This window comes from Metarhizium acridum (genome assembly GCF_019434415.1).
Source record: "Metarhizium acridum strain ARSEF 324 chromosome Unknown scaffold_1, whole genome shotgun sequence".
Lineage (NCBI taxonomy): Eukaryota > Fungi > Ascomycota > Sordariomycetes > Hypocreales > Clavicipitaceae > Metarhizium > Metarhizium acridum.
This window is the reverse complement of record NW_027094015.1, coordinates 4,728,129-4,749,044: the sequence shown is the minus strand read 5'-3', so window position 1 is coordinate 4,749,044 and position 20,916 is coordinate 4,728,129. Positions and strand designations below refer to the sequence as shown.

Below are 20,916 nucleotides of genomic sequence, written 5' to 3'. Positions count from 1 at the left end.
TATTTTTAAAATTTTATTTCTTATGTTATTTAAGTTTAAAATAATTAAATATTCTTAAAATTTTAACCTATTTTTATTTTTAAATTTTACTTTAAATAAAATAATATAAAATATTAAAAATATATATAAATAATATTTAAGTATTAAATTATTAAATAATAATTTTATTATTTATTTTACTCTTACATATTATTTAATATAAATTTTTAAAAAGTATAAGTTTTTTTTAAGTGGATTTTTTTTTTCGGAATTACCGGGACCGACTGTATAAGCTGGATGTCGGGGATATTCGGCCAAGAGCCGCCATTGCTGGATCATCGTGCCCCATGTCTCAGTGGCCCCGATAATTACTCTGAGATGATGTGACACATAAGGAGGCATGACGACCTGTAATTCCGGAGGTTCCTCATTTTTTGGTAGCGCAGGCGGCGGGTGCTGAGACATGACGCTTAGCTATGGCAATCTCAAGTAGTTTAGTCGTACTGCTCATTCTGATGCTCAGCAAAAGCCATTCAATCTGAAATCTCTTAGCTCTTGCTTTCAGAGTATTTGGCACGCGGGCGGATCTTTTATCTATATACCTCTGATCCCCCTCTCCATATCCCTCCACCTCCCTGCGCGCATAGGATCGAGAACTTGCAACTTAGCTAGCCAAGTCAACAAACGGGCCTGCTCCCTACCATCACGCGCATTGCGTTTCACTAGACGTTCTAACGCGAATGTGTACTCCAATAGAGCCTCATAAACCAATTCAACGTTAGCATAGTCTCCAAGAAGATCCTCAACCTCGGCTATTTCATGTTTCAGATGGGTAACCCTCTCGGCGATAGTTAAAGCTGGAGCTATTGTCTTTTTAGTCCCGCTGTTGGTGATTTGCGAGATCAAGAATCGATGATAATACCACAAGCTTTGGTCGTCTGCACCGATATTTAGGCCTTCCCAGATAATGTGAAGCTCTTTTACTAGTAAAGCCGCTCGTGCCTCATCAGTAAAGCCTCGCTCCTCTACAATCCTCAAAATAACTTGGCCTCGATTGTGCCAAGCAGAAAAATTTGACAGGTCGCCACGAATCATCTTATCGGTGTACGCGAATTCGTCTTCAGCTAAACTCTTCCCACCTAGCTCGTCGCTTTCAAGCTGAGCTACGACGAACCTCCTGTAGCCCCAAGCGTGGAAATTGCGACGATCCCTGCCAAGGAGGCTAGATGTAAGACTGAGCTCTAGTTCCCAGATTTGGCGTGCGGCCGGAATAGACAGCCGAAGGTTCGTTTGCGTTAGAATCCACCGCCGGTATTCCCAGATCCAATAGCACTTGGGTGCCCGCTTAAGAAGCGGTATGAGAAAGGTGAGCTCAAATTCTAGTACAGATTTGTCTGGATCTTGGTTATTACTCTGGCAAGCATCAGGCAGCTTCACCGGCGCATCAGATAGGAATGGGTCGACTCCTTGAGACAGTAGGCTGGAGAGTAGGCAACGGCGACGGATATTCCATACCGTGTAGTACTCGGGGTTTAGATGGAGGATGTCTGTGGTGAGCTGGAAGAGCCGAGAGTCGTAGATTTCCGATGCAACACAGGTGCGTATTTGTGCTTCGAGATCCCGGTACACCTGGATCTTGGACAGGTCTTGCCGTCGTTGCTCTTGACTACGCGGCCGAGAGACCCGAGCTACACCATGCTACAACAACAGTGAGAAATAGCGCTTTCCAAGCCAAGACGTCCCGGGCTGGGTATGAGGAAATGTAGACCTACAGTTGCCATATTGAATTGAAGTGATCAAATCCCCTTACTTTACACGTTCTCCATTTTTGTTCTCGATCCACTTTGAGCATTGCTGTCACGTGCGTCAATCATGTGATGCTGGTTAGGGTGTACAGTCACGGGCGATAAGTACCTAGGTATTTGACCACGCTCAGGTTCCAAGCAAGGACCTTGTATGTAGGCATAATGGCTCCTGGGGGTAAAGAGGTAAGGGTTCATGGAGTTGGCACGAGCTGGGATATTGACCCTAATTAGGCTAGCCTCAAGTGCTAGTACGACGACGTGGGCAAATACAGTGGGTTCGCAGTAATTCCGAAAAACGCCCACTTTTACACTAAAACTTATACTTTTTAAAAGCTTATAATTCTATTAAATAATATATTAAAAATATAAATTCTTTTATAAATATATAAATAAATACTTAATAACTATAAATATTATTTTTATAATATTTTTAAAATTTTATTTCTTATTTTAATTGAGTTTAAAATAATTAAATATTCTTAAAATTTTAACTTATTCTTATTTTAAAATTTTACTTTAAATAAAATAATATAAAATATTAAAAATATATATAAATAATATTTAAGTATTAAATTATTAAATAATAACTTTAATATTTACTTTACCTTTATATATTATTTAATATAAATTTTTAAAGAGTATAAGTTTATTTTTTAGGTGGATTTTTTTTTTTTCGGAATTACTGGGACCGACTGTACTTCCGTCACACGTAAGCCGGGCACCTGAACATTAGATGATGCTCCGTACAAATCTCTGCATCATTAATACAAAGCCTTGATTAAGCTACAAATGAGAGGATAAAAGGGGTGCTCGGCTCCACCCCAAGATGTTATGCTGTGCGACAACTTCTACCAAGCACTGGAATACCTACATATGTGCTTACACGAGCACTAGTAGGGCAAATGCAACCACCTGGTCAGCGTTAGTCCCCCTGATGTCAAAGCGTCGGTCGACGCTGTGATACAAGGGGTATCATGATTGACCACAGCTGGACGAAGACAATCTTTCGAATGGTTGGGGCATGAGTCGACGGCATGGCTTAGTCTGGTTCTTTTCACATTCGAACCTTGTCAGTCGGCCCCCCCCCCCCCCCCTCCTTTTTTTTTTTTTTTTTAGGATGCCTCTTAGGAGTCAGCGCTGTACTACCAGACATTTCACCGCAAATTACGCCCCTGACCTGGTTCAAGTTTATTTGTACCACCAGACCCAATCATACTTGACTCGACTGGCATGGCAGGGGATTTAATAGCTCATTTCAATAATTATATAGCTGCTTTGAAAGTCCACCTCTTTGTGGTGCAAAATGTGTTTAGTTATGTTTGCCGTACTATAACGACTTAAGAGTCAGTCTAGGTATAGATTTGAACTTTCTTTACTCGTCGCAATGACAGACCCAGTCAATTTTCTCCTCACCCTTCTTCAAGTTATCCAGACATCTATAGTACCCATAACCCGTGAAGCCATCTTGCTGGGCAACCCTGTTTTCGGGGCGGCCATTCTCTCTCGCTGCAACCTCCAGCCGCTCACCGTATCCACGAACAACGGGACTGTCTCGCCACTACTACACGGGGAACTGAATTGCATCCAGCAATACTTTACCCTTACATTTCCCAACTCAACTGGCCGGCCAAACCCAAGCAATGATACGATATTCCTCGCAACTCACGAGCCTTGTAGTCTGTGTTTGAGCGCAATTGCATGGGCCGGTTTCCATGAGTTCTATTACCTCTTTACTCATGAGGAATCCCGTGACCTCTTTGGTTTCGGGGGAGATATTGATATCCTTGAACAGGTGTTCCGGGTTCAGGGACACGAAACGCAAGACCAAGTACAACATCGCGCACTCTACAACCAGAAAAATAATTACTTTACCGGGAGGTCAATTGCATATATGATAGAAAAATTAGACAATTTGACAGAGAAGAGGGTGTTGTCGAAAAAGATGCAGGTTGTGAAAGGTATATACAATGGAGAATGGCTCAATGTAACGCACGCCAGCCAGAGCAGCTTGACTAGCTAAGTAGACGCTATGGGACCAGATCAGAGATAGGTAGTAACCAAACAATCTCATGGAAGGGGATTCGCATTCTATGCTAGATGCCAAGGATAAATGCGATGACTCACAAGACTAGTTTGTGCAAGAATGGAAAACTCTCATTTTATTTGACAATGTAATTCTAATGACTGGATGACAATCGGATTGTCACAATGAGTTAAAGCATAGACCATGATCTTGTTCTCATTGGGAGATCATACGATTGAAGAGCATTCGTCTCCATATTCCCCTATCTTAATCGTGGTGGGTGTTATTACATGTTGATGATGGAATTAATAGAACGAAACGGTGAAGCATATTCTAGTCAAAATCCATTGACGGAATAATAGCATCCCAATTAAAACTAGGTCCGGGTTTGCCCGAACGATTACAACCTTAGTGAATCAAGTCCCAATAGCAAGGGCTGATATGATTCCAAGAGAGTTTCATTAAAGATCAGGAGCTAAAGTCAGGTGCTTATCGGCATTCTGGTCAATCAAGTACCGGATGCTTTTGCGAATAACCCTGTCGCCAAGAAAGCGTAGGATAACTGAAATACACTTTGCCATTAAAACACTAAGCGTCAATCGCTAAGCATTATCAGCTTCACTTTTAACAGGCCTTGAGGTCCTCTTAATTAAGCAAAAGAAAACAAACAATCCGTGATAATTTCATTGAGTTTCTAATCATCAATTATCCTTCCTTATAGCTCAAGGAGAGCCGGAATGGTGTGTGGAAATCCTATTTCGAATGATATCCGCCGTTGGCTATAATTTTATTAAAGACAGCCAATAAAGGTCTATATATACAATCAATAAATATATACGTCTTCAATATCAGTAATAGGGTACACGCCTTTAAGTTAATACTTTCTGCACATGGTCTTTAGACATGGGTGAATAGTCCGCTCCCAAGCGGTGAGCGAGTTCAGGCTTTACGTTGGAAGAAACGATAGGACTTGATCGTCCGGGAATTAGGTCGGTGATGCGTTGTATACATTGAACAATGGCCAATTGAAACGCCAAAATTATGAACTTCGGATCTGTGTTTCGACTGTGTTGAAAGGCAAGGATTAGTATGCTATCTAGAGAGATAGTCTAAGCGCTTTTACACTCGTGTCTTCCTGCAGGATTATCAAGTTCCTCTAAAGCTCTTGTTTATTCTCTTACTGCAATATGTTGCGCTGATTATTTTCCCCCTACGTGTCTTGGTCCGCCACTGTGACAAGGGCTCGTTAGAGGGCTTGAAGCAAATGGGCTCATTTCAATGATAATCTTGTAGGATGTCAAAGGTCCTTGGTTCCTCCAAGCCAGAAGGCGAGGGGAGACCATCTTATATACAGGAAGGGAACGGCCCGTGCCTAGTGTGCGCCATAGTTCTCGTGATCTCCTTTTGTAACAGAAGGCTTCTAATCCTTGCTTGACCTAATCCGTGTGACAGCCACGGAGTCGCTAATGCAATTAACCGGCCTCCAGCTTAAATCTGGATCGTGTATCCGGATGACAAAAGGCTTGTTGCATGTCCTAGTTCTAAACTATCCTCACCTCTTTTATACAATGATTGCTTCTGAATTTTCCAAGACGGTATACCTATCCTAGCATGAGAACACAGATTCCCCGCTTCGTGCCCTGCTAACAACAACGCCTGAGGAACAGTACTGCCAACCTCGCACGGCGGTGATGATTGTCGAAACATGTTGAAATTGCCTAATGACGTAAAGAGCACGTTATACTTGCTTAAGTCAGAGCTACCGGGTAGCCTACACTAACATTTTGTCTAGACCATTAGGAATCAGTCTCGGAGGGATATTTATGATTAGCAAGCCAAACCCTGGAGGTTCAACTCCACCACACCACGTGTAGATGGTATGGTGGAAAAGTCTGATAGGTGGAGTTGGAATAATCAGCCATACAGTTCATCAGGTTTAATCACGAATTCACTCTCTGCAGCCCTATCCACGGGGTAGATTGTGTGAATGTCGCAAGGGATATAAGGGGGTATAACACATAAAATACCGTGGCGTGGCCACGCCCGTTTTTTGGTATTTTTTCGTGTGACAGTGAAGCATAACACGCACGGACAAAATTCTAGAAACCTAAGACGGCGTGGTGGGGAGCTAGTCTCTTCAATTTCCAACTGCCGGCATGCATCATACGGACAGCCCGAAGGCCAATAATTGCTGAATATGGGAATTGTTCACCATTCCACTGCGGAGGCCAACGTGATTAGAAATCTTGTTCCAAGAGTCCATAGCTCTCTGCCAAGCACTTAGGTCATGATACCGCTAGATCTGACCGTCCGTGTCGATGTTTCAGCCAGTCTTGGCACTCCGGATCTGTAAATGTTCCGGGTCAACAAAAAATGTATGAGAGGCGCCCTGAGGTCTGAATAGTCACGGGGATGAGAGGTTATTGGAGAGTAGAGATCGACAGCTTCTCAGTGTTGCGGGTATTTATAGGTCTTGTCAACCGACAGGATATTGCGGCTTTCGGGTGACTGAATGCTGTCTTAGTATACAAGCTATCGGCTATGCCGTCATCGACCCTCACCCAGCAGACCGGCGAAATACGAAGTTGAGAAGGACGGAATTTCGTAACTACATTCCATCCCAATCCGGCACTCAGTCGCCATTTGAACGGTATAGGATCTTTTAGCGAGGCATGCCACAACGACCACGGCGCTCGAGCATCACGAGTCATCCCAAACGAAACACTCGTTCACCAAAGTCTAACAAGGGTAGGCATATCCGAAAATCTGTCTGCCGTTCCATTTCCCACCTATCGCCGTACCCCGCGTGGTCCCTCAATCCCCCGTTGAAGAGACCTCCGGCGACAGGGATCTTGTTTTCTCTGTCGAATACATACAATTTGCCGTGTTGAAAACTTTTCTCCACAGAGAAGCCCATGTGGGAGAGTGTGAGCAGAGGCTTGTGCAACGGCAAGTTGGTTCTGAAGCATAGCTCTGTCGTCGCCAGCTTTAGCGCGTTGTTGCGCTGACTCGTTGTGTCGACGGATAAACGATAAATGTGTGTATGCTCCAATATCGAATGTTGAAACTTGTTATATAAACGCCGCACTTGCGACAAGACTCAACGCTCTGAGCTTTGGACTTATAGGTAAACCCAAGTGCTAGCCGATGAAATGCGTTATCAGTCAATTAACCCTATCCTCTTCGCCGAATATGTGGCATCTGCAACTATACGTCCAGGTCTAAGGGCAGTTCCAGGTCTAGAATCGGCTCTGAGACTGGATCTAGGTCCAAGACAGTTGACGAGCCATTCCCAGAGCAGCTGGCTCCTGAGTCATCGTTTCCTGAGTCGTCATTTCCTAATCAGTCGCCTGCTAGGCCGTCACTTCCTGGGTCATTATTTCCCGAATAATCGCCTCCCACTCAGTCGCTTCCCCTTCCATATCAATCATTTCCAAGTCAGCCGTTTCAACCAGAGCCGCTTCCCGTGAAGCCGTCGCCGGCGGAGCCGTTCCCGGTGAAGCCAACTTTCCTACCAGAGCCAGAGCCAGAATTGCCTCTAAAGTCGACTTCAACTCAAACCTCAACGCCGGAGCCAGCTTTTACCCTAAAGCCAATTACAACTCTAACTCTAGAGCCAAAGCCTACTTCTAAATCGAAATCAACTACAACTTCAACTACGAAATCGACTACAACCTCAACTCCAAAGCCAGAATCAAAAGTAGTGGTTATCGACGTGCTTCACTCTGAAAACCGTGAGGGGGGAATACCATTCCAGTCACTAGGCTCCATGGGTTTCGGCACCCCATCTCAAGTTATTACAGGCATCTTCGATACTGGTTCTTCAGATCTCATTATCCCCAGGGCAGGCAGTGTTGTTATCACGAAAAAGAACGCGCTCTGATCGAATAGCAATTATACCCCCTTATATTCCGTTGACAGTTGTGTGCAGACTCGAAACGCAGCAGTGTCAAGGATCTAAACTTGCCCTGGGAGACTATGAATCCGCCAAATATGGCGATGTCAAGAGGGTGCCGAATTCGGGGTTCGCGGCTGGGTTTCAAAGTGGCGATACATGCGACGGGCCATACATCAGCACTTCTGTGAGTGTGGGAGATGCCAAGATCAAGGCCGCGCAGGTTGGCCTGGCAGTCAACGGGACTGTGTCCCAAGATTCGGCTCAATTTCCTGTTCTTGGCGTGGGCCCAATTGATGCCGAGCAGACGGTCGATAACGCCAAGTACGCGAACCTGCCTCAGAGGATGAAGGACGTCGGCTCGATCAATACAAACATGTTTAGCGTGTGGCTCAACCCTACACGTGAGTCAATCCCCGATTCGCCCCTAACCAAGCTACATATGTAAGCGTAGGGCCAGTCGTCAAGTGGGTGTAGCTAACAGGTCTTGATATGTCAAGTCAGCCTTCGCCAATGGGCCCGTTGTCTTTGGAGGAATCGATGGCACTAAATACGCGGGCCGGCTCCAAACGGTCCCCATTGAGCCAGACAACTCTGGGAGGATTTCCGGCTTTGTCGTCCGACTGAGCTCTGTTCAACTATCCATGAGTGGTCCACGTGGTGGTCAGCGCAATGGCCGCCCCCAAAACCGTCAATCAACAGTCATGGATCTGGGACTGGGCCGAAGTGAAGGATTTACCTCGGTGAACACTGGTACTCCCTTTATTGTTATACCGAGTGGTTCCATGGAGAACCTAGCCAGAGCACTAGACACCACTTTCTCGGAGAAGGACGGCCTGGGACTGGTTAACTGCCAGCTGGCGTCGGGCAATAGTAGCTTAATCTTTGGCTTTAACCAAGGACAGACCATGCTTAGCGTAACGTTGGCCCGGACTGTTATTTCAAAAGAGATTTCAAAGACTTCACAGACTGGCAGTTGCGCGCTCGCCATCGCTCAGCTGATGATCAACGTCATGGGCTACCCCTTCATGTCGGCGGTAAATACAGTTTTCGATAGGGACAGTGAGAGGATGATGTTTGCACAGGCTGTGTGAAAGTTGAAGGAGTCAAATGCTGGGGTAAAGGTTTTTTAATTAATCAAAAGCTTCTAATGTTATTGTTCTCTTATATTACTGCACGGGCTTCTGCGTTGCACTGGGTGGGCTTAGATATAAACACAACTAGTGCCAGTATGGTACAGATTTTGAACTGCGAACGAACATAGATAATTGTCCTTGTAAATGAACGAAAGTTTTTGTAGCCCATTTCAGCAGCACCTCTTGTCCGGTCAACTGTTCTTAAAGGCTTGATATGCCACGGACCCGTACTCGTTAGCGGTATGTGCGTATTGTGTGTCATTAAAGTGATAATGGAAGCGAGCACGAACACCTGCTTCCAGGTTGAAGATGCGAAAAGAGCCATCGTGTTTCAAAGGACCATCCAGCACACGCTCTTCATGTTGCCTGCATTGGCACTATTGTTGACCGTATACAAGCGACGTGTAGGCGCTCATCCGGACATTTTTGGCTTCGTCGCCAATCGCCTTGTCAAGTATATCCTAGGCCGCATCAATAGGCTTAAAGGAGGAGACACTCGATCCGCGAAAATCTTTCCAGTTGGATGGTCGGCGCAGATAGAGGGACTGGTTTTGGTCACGTAATTGCGCATGAGCCCAAACTCGAGCAGGCGGCGCTCCCGGCTCTCGGTGGCATGATCCATTTGCTTCACCCAACCATTGCGTTTCTTCGTAAGAAAGGGGCTAGAGGCCGAAGGCTGTTTCCCGGGCTCCCGGTTGCAGATGCAGGTTGTGCCGTGCCGTTTGCAGCGCTGGCGTTTTGGCTTTGCTTCGTGACACTGTCAACCGTTGACCCGTGGATACGTTAGCCCACGCTTGCGCTGTGGTCAGACATCCGGGCTACAAGGCTGGACTTTTTCGATGAGATACTTGCCCTTTTTGGGGCCTCCAAAGCATAAACGCTGAACATGGTTCGCCCTTTGATTGCTTGATTTCCACTCAATTGTGGCGATGAGACAGAATGTATGGCCAAATTCAGCAGGAGGGCTTGAGAGCTGGTTCAAAAGACTTTGATGTTGGATGTTGTGTGACTACATCGCGAACTTCGGGACAGGCGGATAGCAGATTGGCGCCATCTGAAGCGGCGATGGTCAATCCAGGAGTCCCAATGAATGGGCCACTTTGCGCTACTCCGCAAGCTACATCTGGTTATTTCTAAATTCTCAAGTCTGGTCCGATGCTGTTGATGGATCTGTAAGCAACCGGGCGCTCACCAGCATCACCAGTGTATCACAGCCTGCTCGACTTTCACTTGATTCATAATAAGGTTGCCACGTCAGGCGCCGTTAAGCAGAACAGCCGGCTATTTCCGGATCTACTGAAGGACAAATATTGGTAAAACCCAAAATAAAGACGGACCCGATGAAATTTCTTGCCATGTATCTTACACCACCTAGTAGATTCTGTGCCTGATTCTCACCATTGGCATAATGACGTCGAACAAAGCCGCTTACATCAAGACGCGCCATGCGCCAGTCGAGTTAGAAGCCACTGAAATGTGGTTCCCGAACATGGTCAAGTATTGGTTCGGAATGAATCTATTAGCTTAAACCCAATCGATGCCAAGATTCAAAAGTAAGTGTTCGACCAAGTAACTTGAAAGTGAGCAGGTGGGCCAGAGTTGCTACTTGGAATCAAGGCTGGACTTGTTCAAATCAAGCTATCCTCTCGTTGGCGGCTTCACATTTGCCGGGACCGTCATCGACGTCGGCCCTGGGGTCGCTTCCGTAAAACCAGGGGACTGAGTCGCAGTTGCTCGTTGGGGCACAGCGGCAAGTGAAAACAAATCCGGGGCGTGGCAGCAGTACGCAATTGGCTTGGAGGAAAATCTGGTGAGACTCGCGCCAGAGACTTCTCTGGAGGTTGGTTCTGGTGTCATCGCCAACCTTGCGACAGTGGTCTCTGCCCTGACGCTTCACATGGGCTGCTTGTCCAAGCCGCCTGTCGCAGGAAGGCCGGAGCCTAATGGAAAAAGTATTTTTGTATACGGAGGGTCATCTCATCTGCTATTGGCGGGCTGGCAGTGAAATATGCCATGGGTACCACGTCGTAACGACCTCTTCGCCAAGAATCAGAGAGCTTGTGGAACAGCGCAAGGCCACACATATCATCGACCATACTCGGCCAAGAGAGGACCTTGTTCGGGAAATTCTGGCTCATGGGCCTTATGAGGGTATCTTCGGTAGTACTGCCACCTCGGAGGCGACCCAGCTCATGGGTGAGTTGCTTCGAGATACTGGAGGCCTGATCTTCTCAACCGGTCCTACGCTGGAGGACGACGCGCTCCCTGACAATGTGCGGAACAAGTGGGCGGGATATTCCGATATCTTGGTGTCGGAGGCAGCCAATCAAGGTCTTCGTGATTGGTATTTGAGAAGCTACCTACCGGCAGCCTTGAAGAGTGGTGAAGTATGGCCCAGTCCTGCGGTTAAGCTTGAGGGAGGGTTAGCTTCTGTTCAGCGGGCGCTGGACCTGATGTTTGAGGGTAAAGTCAGCGGGTCCAAGTTAGTCGTTGATCCTTGGGATTGATCATTGAGCTGCCCATCTTTAATGAACTCTGCTTTGGGCGCCGAGACCATGATAGTAGCATCGGCGTCTTTGCAAGCCTTGTCATCCCTAGCTCTATATTATATCCTTGTAACTCCAGAGCCTATAATAAGATTGCGCACTTAGTAAAGAGTTGTTTCAGGCTTACAAACGCCGAATACTGCAATGATCTTGTGCAAAGATAGATCTCACGGCCATCTATTAGATCCTTTTCCTCTCGCTCTAGCGTTTTACGTCTATAAAAACTTGATTTAATAGTATTAAGAAGCCCTCCGGGCTAAGTTCAGACTAACACATAGTGTTTAGTTATTTTCTAGCCAATTTTACTAGCGTCCGACGCATCGCGATGCGTTCATGGTGTATTACGTGGTATATTGCGTTTCTCTAGGTTGGTACAGCTAACACATAGTGTTACCAGATGTAATGCTTGTATGATTTATTGTATTAAATTTTTTTTTTTCAAAAACTACTTAATAGTCTTTAAAAAATAATTACAGCTGGGGGAAACTCTTGAAAATTCAATTCTTTTCATACCTCGTTAGAGTTCCCAAAGTCGTAATCACGAGACGCTTCACTAGGTTCCGTAAGGTCAACATTGCAACTAGTTGTAACGGAAGAGGAAAAGGTCATAAACTTTGGCGAGAATGGGTCAAATAACGTAGCCGCGTTATCAACACCCAGAGTGGTCGGTAAATCGACTGCGGAGGCTATGCCATATCGTAGCTTCTCCGTCGTCCGGAGGAGATCAAAATTTTGGAAGCTTGACGGAAGGTAGCTGACACCAGCGAAGTCGACAACGGTTCTTAAAGTTGTCTCGATATATATCCGAGTAGCAGAATATTAGTGGTTCCTCAGAGAGCTTATCATGTCTTTTTGATGGCTTAGTACGGGCTAAAAACTGATCGTCAAGTCAATAAACACGTCGGCGAATAAATTGGACATAAGAGAGAGAGGGAACCCGTCCTTTATTTGGAGTGTCCTGTAGGTATCGTATATTTTTGCATTGCCGTCGCGCCTTATAATCGCCGAACAGGATGCCGAATGCGGTCTTTATTGACCGCGGACGGAGGTGTATCCGGAGAACGGGAATCCGATGGAGCTCTCCTACGGCATCTGCAATGAGGTGATGGAATGGTTTCTCATTGAAAATCCCTCACTCGGTACATGAGCCTACTTTGCGTGGCATATACTCCATGGGTATATATGAGTTTGTATGAAGATGCATTTCTTGACCGTCTTAAATCTCTGCCGTGACTGGTTCATAAGCATGGAATATGTCAGACGCCCTGACAGTTGAATTTAGACGATAGTATTCTTCCTGTGCCGCTTCTAGAGCCACAACTTCGCTCCAATGAATTTTATGACCGTACTTGATCCAAAATATAGGGTTGTTTGGCGGATAAAGGAGATGGCATACTTGCTCACGCGATTCAGGACAGAGCTGCACGAGCTCATGTACAGTAGGCAACTGCACACCTCGGAGAGGGTCGAGCCCTTGGTATCCTTTAGTCACGGAGTAGAGCGTCATGGTACGCATTTAAAACCCTAGGGGGCAACTCAACTAATTGCGCGAGAAAAATGCCGCACGCGAAATTGTCTCCCAGGTTCTCGCGGACCTGTGCAAGGCATTCATAGATAACTCGAAAGAACTTCGGGTGCTTGCTGCGACTTGAGATAATGCTCTTTATTCTTCTTTTTGACCAACGGTAGAACAGCTTCGCTCCTGGCCTTGTTAATTTCGCATCTATTTGGGGATACATGCCTGACCAGAGGACAACCTGGATATGAGGCTTTCTGCCTCAAAGTCTCTAGTAGCAACTGCCAAGGCCTGGAGCGAATCACCGGAGCATTCATAAGGGCTCTAGCACCAAATCACTCGCGTTGAATGCTGCTGGCAAGTTATCTCTGTGGCAGGCTCCCAACAGCTGGTCCGTCTTTATGCCGTACTTGATTGAATCAACTCTCCAATGAAATTTCTGGTTCTGATCAAGTTTTCGTCCGAATCCCACTACCACGTACATTCGGGATAGTTCACGGCCGCGGTGCCGGGCTTGACAGAGAGCGACACGGAGCCACGCACAAATGCTTCTCACCGAGGCAACTCAACCCACAGTTTATACCCAGGCCCAGGCTACACGACTTGCTTAAATTAAATTCATTATTGACTAGTATCAAACATCAGACCATTGGCTTTTGATACTCGTCTCCCATGACCAGCATAACACTTACACGCAGAGCAGCATGTCTAGTATGGCGCAGGACTCCCTCCGGCGGCGCATGATCGGCCACGGTGCCTTATGTAATGATTCTGGCGGCTCTGCTAGGCGGTTTCGGCCTATACATGCACATCATGGGCGGCATCGAAATAGTCCCCGGGCGTCTGATGACGTTCAACCTTTCCGGCACAGAAGCGGATTGGGTGCGGTGTCACACTGGTCCAGTGGCAAATGGGTTCATGGCCATGGTGACGGCACTCGGGATGGTGCACTTGCCTGTTCCTGAAAAGACTGCCGGGCGAATTGGCTGGGTTGTCGTCTTGGACGGGTGGTCAAATGTGGGATTTGCTGTTTTGGGAGTCTCTCGCCTAATCGGGGCATTGCACTGGGAAAGACACCAGACATGTTGTCGACGCGCATGTTTGGAGTGTTCTGGCCTTTGTTCCGGCCGTGGCATTTGGCTCCCTGGTCGTTGATCCGAGCCATGAGTCTGAAATTGGAGCATATGGTCAGAAAACAGTCATGAGATGGGACGAATGGCTTATACAAAGCATTGGAAAAGCACAACGGTATCGATTGGTGTATACCAGGTCGTGAGCTTGGATTACATGTCATTCTTGAGCATGGTGCCAGCGTGTGTATGGCGTTGGACAATGGCAAGCAAATCCGTACAAGTTGCATCGGTTGAAACTGAAGTGTTGGTGCTCAATCTCGCAATGGTTGGACAATTCCGGGCCCCGTAAGCTGTCAGCTCGTCTCAGTACGGTCTGGTTTGACGGATGATGGCATCACACAAATGCCCTGCTCGACCAGTCCACTGGGTACAAGTCACATTTTGCATCAAACATCATTCATGGACCCGTGGGTCGAGGATGATGCGGCCATGGTCGCCGTGTGGCGTGAAACAATTCTCGTCGTCTCGACACTGGGGTTCAAATGTTTGGATATTTTATTTCAGCATACGACCAGAGTTTGTACGAGTGGTGTGAGGTCTCGAGGTGCAGCTGACATGAGTCGAGTCGCGGCATTAGGGGTAGCACAACACTCGTATACGCAGGTGATGAATGCAAGAGTTGACAGAGCAAGACCAAAAAAGGAAAAAAAGACATGGCTTGTAGAAGCTACATGCGTCTAGGAGGATGGCTCCCGTGCGCGACCTCTAAAAATGGCCATCTCGAGGGGATCAAATACCAGACATGTTGCGCCCCATGGTACCATTTTACGCCAGTCGGAATAACGAGATGTATTTTGGCAAATGAACGATATATCATATCCGTCCAACCCCTTCCAATATCCTCCAGACATGGCCCATGTTTTGCCATCTAGACAAATGAGCACATTCAGAAGCGTAGAAAAGCTTGTCCCTGGCTGGGCATTCAAAAGTCATGGTCCAGAGAAACGTCCTGGAGTGGGAGTATCGGCCAGTCTCTCCCCCCAGCATCAGACAAGACTGTAACGTGGATCTTGCCGTAGCTCTCGTTCAGTTCCTCGATGTTGCCGTAGTAAGACGTGTTCAAATGGTAGATTTGCTTGACAAGCTCCAACAAGTCATAGAGGCCGATCGATTGAAAAGTCCACCAAGCGAGATTGACAGGTTTCACCTCGGTTATTCTTGTGTTGCTGATCTTGGTGTACTTTTGCAACCCCCGGAGGAACGTCTTCATGTCGTCTCGTGTGGCAGCGGCCACAAACCATCGGCCCCATTCACCGGGGTTGAGGCCCTTGTTCGTCTGCGTGAGGTGGGCATAGTAAGGGCTGGAATGGTAATGAATTGCACGAGACATGATGGATTCTCACTCGTTGGTGAATGCGCTCAACGCGTAGATTGAGAGGTGAAGAGGAAGCAGGGCAGCCCGGCGCGTCTTGGTGTTCAAGGCCATCATTTATAACTTTTCTGTTCTGCTTACGCGGGCAGTGGCTGGTTCCATCAGCAGGCCGTGAGGTGCAGCGACAACTAATGTTACCATGCCTTCGAGGTTGGACACGCCCGTCTGGCTGCCATATGCAGGGAGCCAAAGATGGGGCCAAGAGGCAGGCAATCCCGACAAGAAGCCAAAAGTTCAGGTGCCTTTGGCCGAGGTGTTTGCTGAAACCTCTCGGCGTATGTCTTTCACACGGGTTGTGCGACGGCAGTAAGAGTGCGGCACGCGACGCATGGAAAGCACGTCCGTGTGAATAAACCTACTAGGAGCTGTATGCATAACTGCTAGCTTAATTTAGCTAGACAAAGAATATCTATATTGACTTGACTTTGTAGTGATACAATTTCCAGGGAGCCCTCCGGGATGAGGTCAAACTACCAAACAGTGTCTATTTTTTTTTTCTTCTGCTTTTTACCAATCTTGCGAGCTTCTGAGTTCTGACGCATCGCGATGCGTTAATTCTCTTATTACATGGTCTGCTGCAGCTCTCTGGCTTGGGTAACGGCCAGGCACATTGTGTTACTCTCACTGGGCCCTACCTGATGTAGTGCTTGCAAGATCATTTGAGCAGGTCGAAAAACAAAACAAACAATTCAAAACTTAATACTTGTCAAAGACTAGCCCAACAGTGCCATCGGAAGTGTCAGAGCAATGCCGCCCCTTGTGGCCGCCATGGCAAAATCATCAAGTACGGATTGGCCAGTCGTTCGCATGTACGCGCACACCTTACGGGGACCTCAAAGAGATTTTTGAATTTTCAAGTTTTTCATGGATATACTAAAGCGCCTTTGCATTTGCATTACAGTGTAGGGAAAACCCTAAAGCTCAATCTGGGGGATAAAAACCTACACCAAGGCGAGGTGTTCAGATAGAGTGACCGCTTCCAAGAGCAACCAATGCAGTTTTTTCGATCTGAACGTATCAATTAGTGATATCATCACATGTTACCACAATCTGACACTCACCATAGTAGGTTAGGTCAGACTCTAAATAAATCTCATTCTGAGATAGTCGAGTTCCCAGACTGAGCTTCCCTCAAACCCTACAATGGAGCCGTTTGCAATGTCTAAGTAAAGATGACCGGAGTCACCTCCGGCATCCCAGAGGTTTCCAGTACTTGTCTGAAAGCCGAACTTGTTGATGCACCACCCCGCTCGTATGTTAAAACTGGATCTCTCATTGCTTCCAAACTCATATCTCGAATAGATGTCTGTATCTGCCGGATGGTTGTAGAGTCCTTTCTGTTCCCCGGAAAACCACGTCAGTCGGATACCTTTGAGAACCCAATAGCCCGTGACATCCCCAGATCCCCAGCCGCTCCATATCTCCAGGACTTTTACAATGGATGAATGCGCATATGGGTAGAGGGAAAAGGGTTGCCCGCTATCTCTGCCATAGAAGGGAGTCTGATACTGAGGCATTTGTATGCGGAGCGCGGTCTTTTGTATGGATATCTTGACAGCGTAGTTGGAGGTCTATAAGTAACAAACGGATGAAGTGCAATTGAAAATCTATCTGGTTCTTGAACAGCATTCTATGCTTATATATCTTCGCAGCATATTAAAGGTGCGGGAGGTAGGAAATGACAAAGGAGAGGCCAGCTGTACAGTGATCCTGAAGAGATATGGCTGTGGCTGGTTTCCTATTCCATCCAACTCGTCGTTCAGGGGAGACACGCAGAGATATAACGTACTGCGATGGCCCAAGAAATATCTGGCTAATCACTCCGTATAGGCCACTCCAATAAGGCAACCAGATGCTTGGCGCTCATTTGAAACCAAGCAGAAGCCATCCTTTTCGGCCAAAGTACATGACTAGGGCTCGGGATACACATGCAAGGCATAGTCCACTCAGACATTCACTCCTGACGGTACCAGTTCCCCGGCAAGACATGTAGTTTTCAGTCCTGTAATAATCATATGGGGGTCACGCAGCAGCATTTCGTCATGATGCACGATGCCGAGAAAATCAGAAGGCCTGGCAAAGATTAAACACGTCTGGTGTTTAAAACTTTGCCATGATCTGGCAAGCATCACCCAATGCTTCATTATGATGCGCCAGATGGCTATCTGCGTCTTCGACTGAAGATGACATTCGAATAGCAAGACACATTGACATCGTCCTCTACACCTCAAACACGTGACAGTGCTTGCGCATACAGGAAATCTACCAGACATGATGCATAATTCAAGAGCCCTTGCTAAATTCTCGAGAAACAATCAACACGGCGAGCCGGTCAACATGTAAGATTGCGCCATTCCATGGACACAGTCTCAATGGCATTAGAATACGACACTGCGCTACTACCGAAGCGCATCCTGTTACATCGATCGCTCTAGGTGCCTTATGATCACCTGATCGGATGGCATGGTGAAGGTTACCCGGCCGGAGTGTCTCTGCTCTATCAAGACAGACTCAATAAGAAAGGTCATTCTATTGAATCTCATGAAATATATATAAATTCGAGGCGATGCGTTAAATTCGGCCTGTGCCTTGGGGCGACAGAAATCCACTAAATCCAACCTACGTACCTCTTGGATAGCAAAATTTGGCAAAGTCTCGACAATGTCTCAAACCGGAGACAGGTCCGAAGGGGGCTACGCTTCAAGACGTAAAAGGATTCGTCCACATAGCCAGGGCCCTCGTCACTGGCTCAGCTGGCTGCACAACGTTGAAGCGTGACATTGACAATGCATGTTGGCACCCTTCCTTATGTAAGATGGCCCATATCTGCTTGGAAACCGATGGCGTGTGGCTCTCTACACTAATTCTTACACGTAAGCCACGTGGCAGGGATACTGGTGATGGTTACACAGTTACACAAGGGCTCGAGACCTAGTTGAAGCCTTAAGCTTCCAGGCTCCAAGGCTCACCGTTGCTTTGTATAAATAAGGGGTTTCTGGCCCAAGGCCCTTGAAGGAAAACCCAAGAACCTTTGATACAAAGCAGAGTATTAGTCGGATACAAGCACAGTTGCAACTTGCAAGCCTTCACTCATCGAACACTTGTCGCACTATTCGGGACAGAGAATCTCTCTAGCCCTCTTGTTGGAGTTGCAGTAAAGAAATGCTTTAACTATAGCCTTTGCAGAATCTTTCGTATTATTACAAGTAGGATACCGCCAAAATTTGACTTTTATATACATTATCTAGTTTATAACATATCAATTGTCAAGAAATCCCGTGAGAAACTGTCATCAAATCCCGCAATCTTGCGGCGCTGAGGCAAGCATGTTCCATATCAGCACCGTGAAAGGCGCACGCACTGGTTTATTCCTTCGCTGTGCTCCAGTGTCTGGCTCCGTCGAAGGCGTCTACGAGACTTTTGCTACGCCGACTGCTACCTCACCCTACGGCTGGTGGTGTCTGTATCTTTCCTTCTGATAATGGAAAAAGGGCCCCCCATGATCTTGCTCTCCCGGAGACGATTGCGAACGAATCTTTCGCACAAAGCAATGATATGGCCTTTTATTGCCAAATTCTCCCCTCGGATTTCCGCCACCCCCCACAGGTTAAAGAGACGTACTTCAAATGCCTGCATCTTTTGAGATCGCGAGAGGAGGATATTGGCGACTTCTACGGAGTACAAGGAAGACGCATTTGACCGGCTTTCCAAGGCATTCGAGCCTTTAATTGCCCTCTTCGAAGCCAGAGTGCCCAGGCCTCTTTGCAGCATCACCGAAATTATTACAATACCTCTCCCACCTCTTTTTCATTTGCCATCCAGCTGCATCCACTGAGAAGCTGCAGCCACATGTTCGCGATATGAAAGATCATGGCCGGGGCAGTCGGAGGATCTGGGTGGATGACGAACTCTTGGCCGACTTGGACCGTCGGACGCAGCCACATCACCCAACAAATGTCGAGATATGCCACGACCAGCCTGAACATGCCCTCATCAGACCGCCCGGAAAGGTGGCAGTTGGTGGCAAGGACAGTCGCACCGTCTTCTTTTCAAGCCATTCAACGTGTAATTTGACCCCGACCACGCGATGAATTGGCAGGAATGTTGTTCGCTTGGATTGACAAGACAGAATTCCTAAGCCAGGGAAGAGCTAAGACAGCATCGATTGAGTTCAAGGATCGCTGGGCCGACCAGGTTGAGCGACCTTTGCATATACTTCACCGAAAAGGCATCATTTGGCGTGATGCAAAAGCTAAGAGTATTTTAATTGACAATGATGACAATGCCTGGATCATTGATTTTGGCAGAAGTTATACCGTAAGGTGGGTTGATAAACATACAACTGGGACTGTTGAAGGCGACTTTCGAGGCTTGTCAAATATTAAAAAATATTAAAAATAAAAATAAAATCTGTGTTGAACGCTGAGCTATTTTGATATCCTACAGTTCCGACATGTTGTACCTCCTATCTGCGTGACTGCTAGATGCGGTCCTCCTCAACGATGGTAACCAAAGCTTCGATTAACGAATATTTCATCGAATCTCAAGGCTTCCACTCAAGTTGCCAGGGTGTCTAAAATTAGGCATTTCAAATCGAACGAGGGACATACGGGGCAGTGAGGCTCGCACTGCCTGGTTTGGTGCGTCTGTTTAGAGAAACTAGGAAGCAAGATTGTTTGTCATTTGTAAATTTATCAAGCTCATAATCTCCCCTGATGACAATTTAACTCCTCCCTTGCCTTGCAGATACTTTGATACCGTCATTGCCTAGCTGTTTTTGCATAGTAAGGCGTCCTACCATCATCATTTCTCCAACAATGGCCTAGCTAAATACCCAACCGTTCACTGGCCGTCTTGGGCCCCCTGAACTCTGTTGGTTATTTTTTGGAACGCAATGTCTCTCGCCAAGTCTGGGCTTCCATGCTTTGGCTTCACATCGATGGAGAAAGGTGAGAAGCCACAATCATCCGTAGCACCCAGCTCATCAGTAGGAATATACTGGGAGGCCATGACCAGCTGGTCCGCAATCTCCTCGGGTGTCTCAACCCTCGGGTGAATAGGGCTGACGACTCCGATGAAAGCAACCTGCTCTGCACCCTCGGCATCCTGGCGAATTGACTCCCCGATAATCCTATACATGGAATCCCGGTCTTGCTCACTCGAAAACTGGATAAGGAAGTAGCCAGCATTAATTTGGAAGAGACTGGGTAGCAGTTGACTGTACGGAACCTCAGCAGAGTGTACGCTGTCGCAATCACCGCCTGGGCATGTGTGAAGACCGATATTCGCTCTCTCCTCGGGCAAAAAACGCGCCAAGACGTGGTTAATAAGGTCAATGAAGCGGTCGAGTAATGCAGCGCCGGTCCAAGGATTGGAAAGATCATTCTTTAGCGCCAAGCTGCCCTCGGTAAAATCAATACTGACTCGTTGGGCGCCAGCTTGAAGACAGCCACGGATATCCTTCACATTCATCAACCAGATCCTGCATAAAGGCGCTCCTCGGATATCCCG

At 47.0% G+C, this 20,916-nt stretch overlaps 6 protein-coding genes across 6 annotated transcripts; 2 read left to right on the top strand and 4 right to left on the bottom strand.

Moving 5' to 3' along the window:
- Positions 1 to 573: 573 nt before the first annotated feature.
- On the bottom strand, positions 574 to 1,760 carry BET4_1 (Rab geranylgeranyltransferase; the record flags this gene model as incomplete). Its single annotated transcript, XM_007810949.2, has 2 exons — positions 574 to 1,677; positions 1,752 to 1,760. 2 exons carry the CDS (start codon positions 1,758 to 1,760, stop codon positions 574 to 576), a joined length of 1,113 nt encoding a protein of 370 aa, XP_007809140.2.
- Positions 1,761 to 7,576: 5,816 nt separating this feature from the next.
- On the top strand, positions 7,577 to 8,796 carry J3458_001476 (uncharacterized protein; the record flags this gene model as incomplete). The annotated part of the gene is made up of 3 exons (XM_066116740.1): positions 7,577 to 7,658; positions 7,699 to 8,106; positions 8,207 to 8,796. The coding sequence occupies 3 exons, from the start codon at positions 7,577 to 7,579 to the stop codon at positions 8,794 to 8,796; spliced, it is 1,080 nt and encodes a 359-aa protein (XP_065978626.1).
- Positions 8,797 to 11,030: 2,234 nt separating this feature from the next.
- On the top strand, positions 11,031 to 11,345 carry J3458_001475 (uncharacterized protein; the record flags this gene model as incomplete). Its single annotated transcript, XM_007810951.2, has 1 exon — positions 11,031 to 11,345. The coding sequence occupies one exon, from the start codon at positions 11,031 to 11,033 to the stop codon at positions 11,343 to 11,345; it is 315 nt and encodes a 104-aa protein (XP_007809142.2).
- A 3,610-nt stretch (positions 11,346 to 14,955) lies between these two features.
- Positions 14,956 to 15,363, bottom strand: J3458_001474 (uncharacterized protein; the record flags this gene model as incomplete). The annotated part of the gene is made up of 1 exon (XM_007810952.2): positions 14,956 to 15,363. One exon carries the CDS (start codon positions 15,361 to 15,363, stop codon positions 14,956 to 14,958), a length of 408 nt encoding a protein of 135 aa, XP_007809143.2.
- A 1,124-nt stretch (positions 15,364 to 16,487) lies between these two features.
- On the bottom strand, positions 16,488 to 16,922 carry J3458_001473 (uncharacterized protein; the record flags this gene model as incomplete). The annotated part of the gene is made up of 1 exon (XM_007810953.1): positions 16,488 to 16,922. One exon carries the CDS (start codon positions 16,920 to 16,922, stop codon positions 16,488 to 16,490), a length of 435 nt encoding a protein of 144 aa, XP_007809144.1.
- A 3,325-nt stretch (positions 16,923 to 20,247) lies between these two features.
- J3458_001472 (uncharacterized protein) lies at positions 20,248 to 20,877 on the bottom strand (the record flags this gene model as incomplete). Its single annotated transcript, XM_007810954.2, has 1 exon — positions 20,248 to 20,877. The coding sequence occupies one exon, from the start codon at positions 20,875 to 20,877 to the stop codon at positions 20,248 to 20,250; it is 630 nt and encodes a 209-aa protein (XP_007809145.2).
- Positions 20,878 to 20,916: the final 39 nt, after the last annotated feature.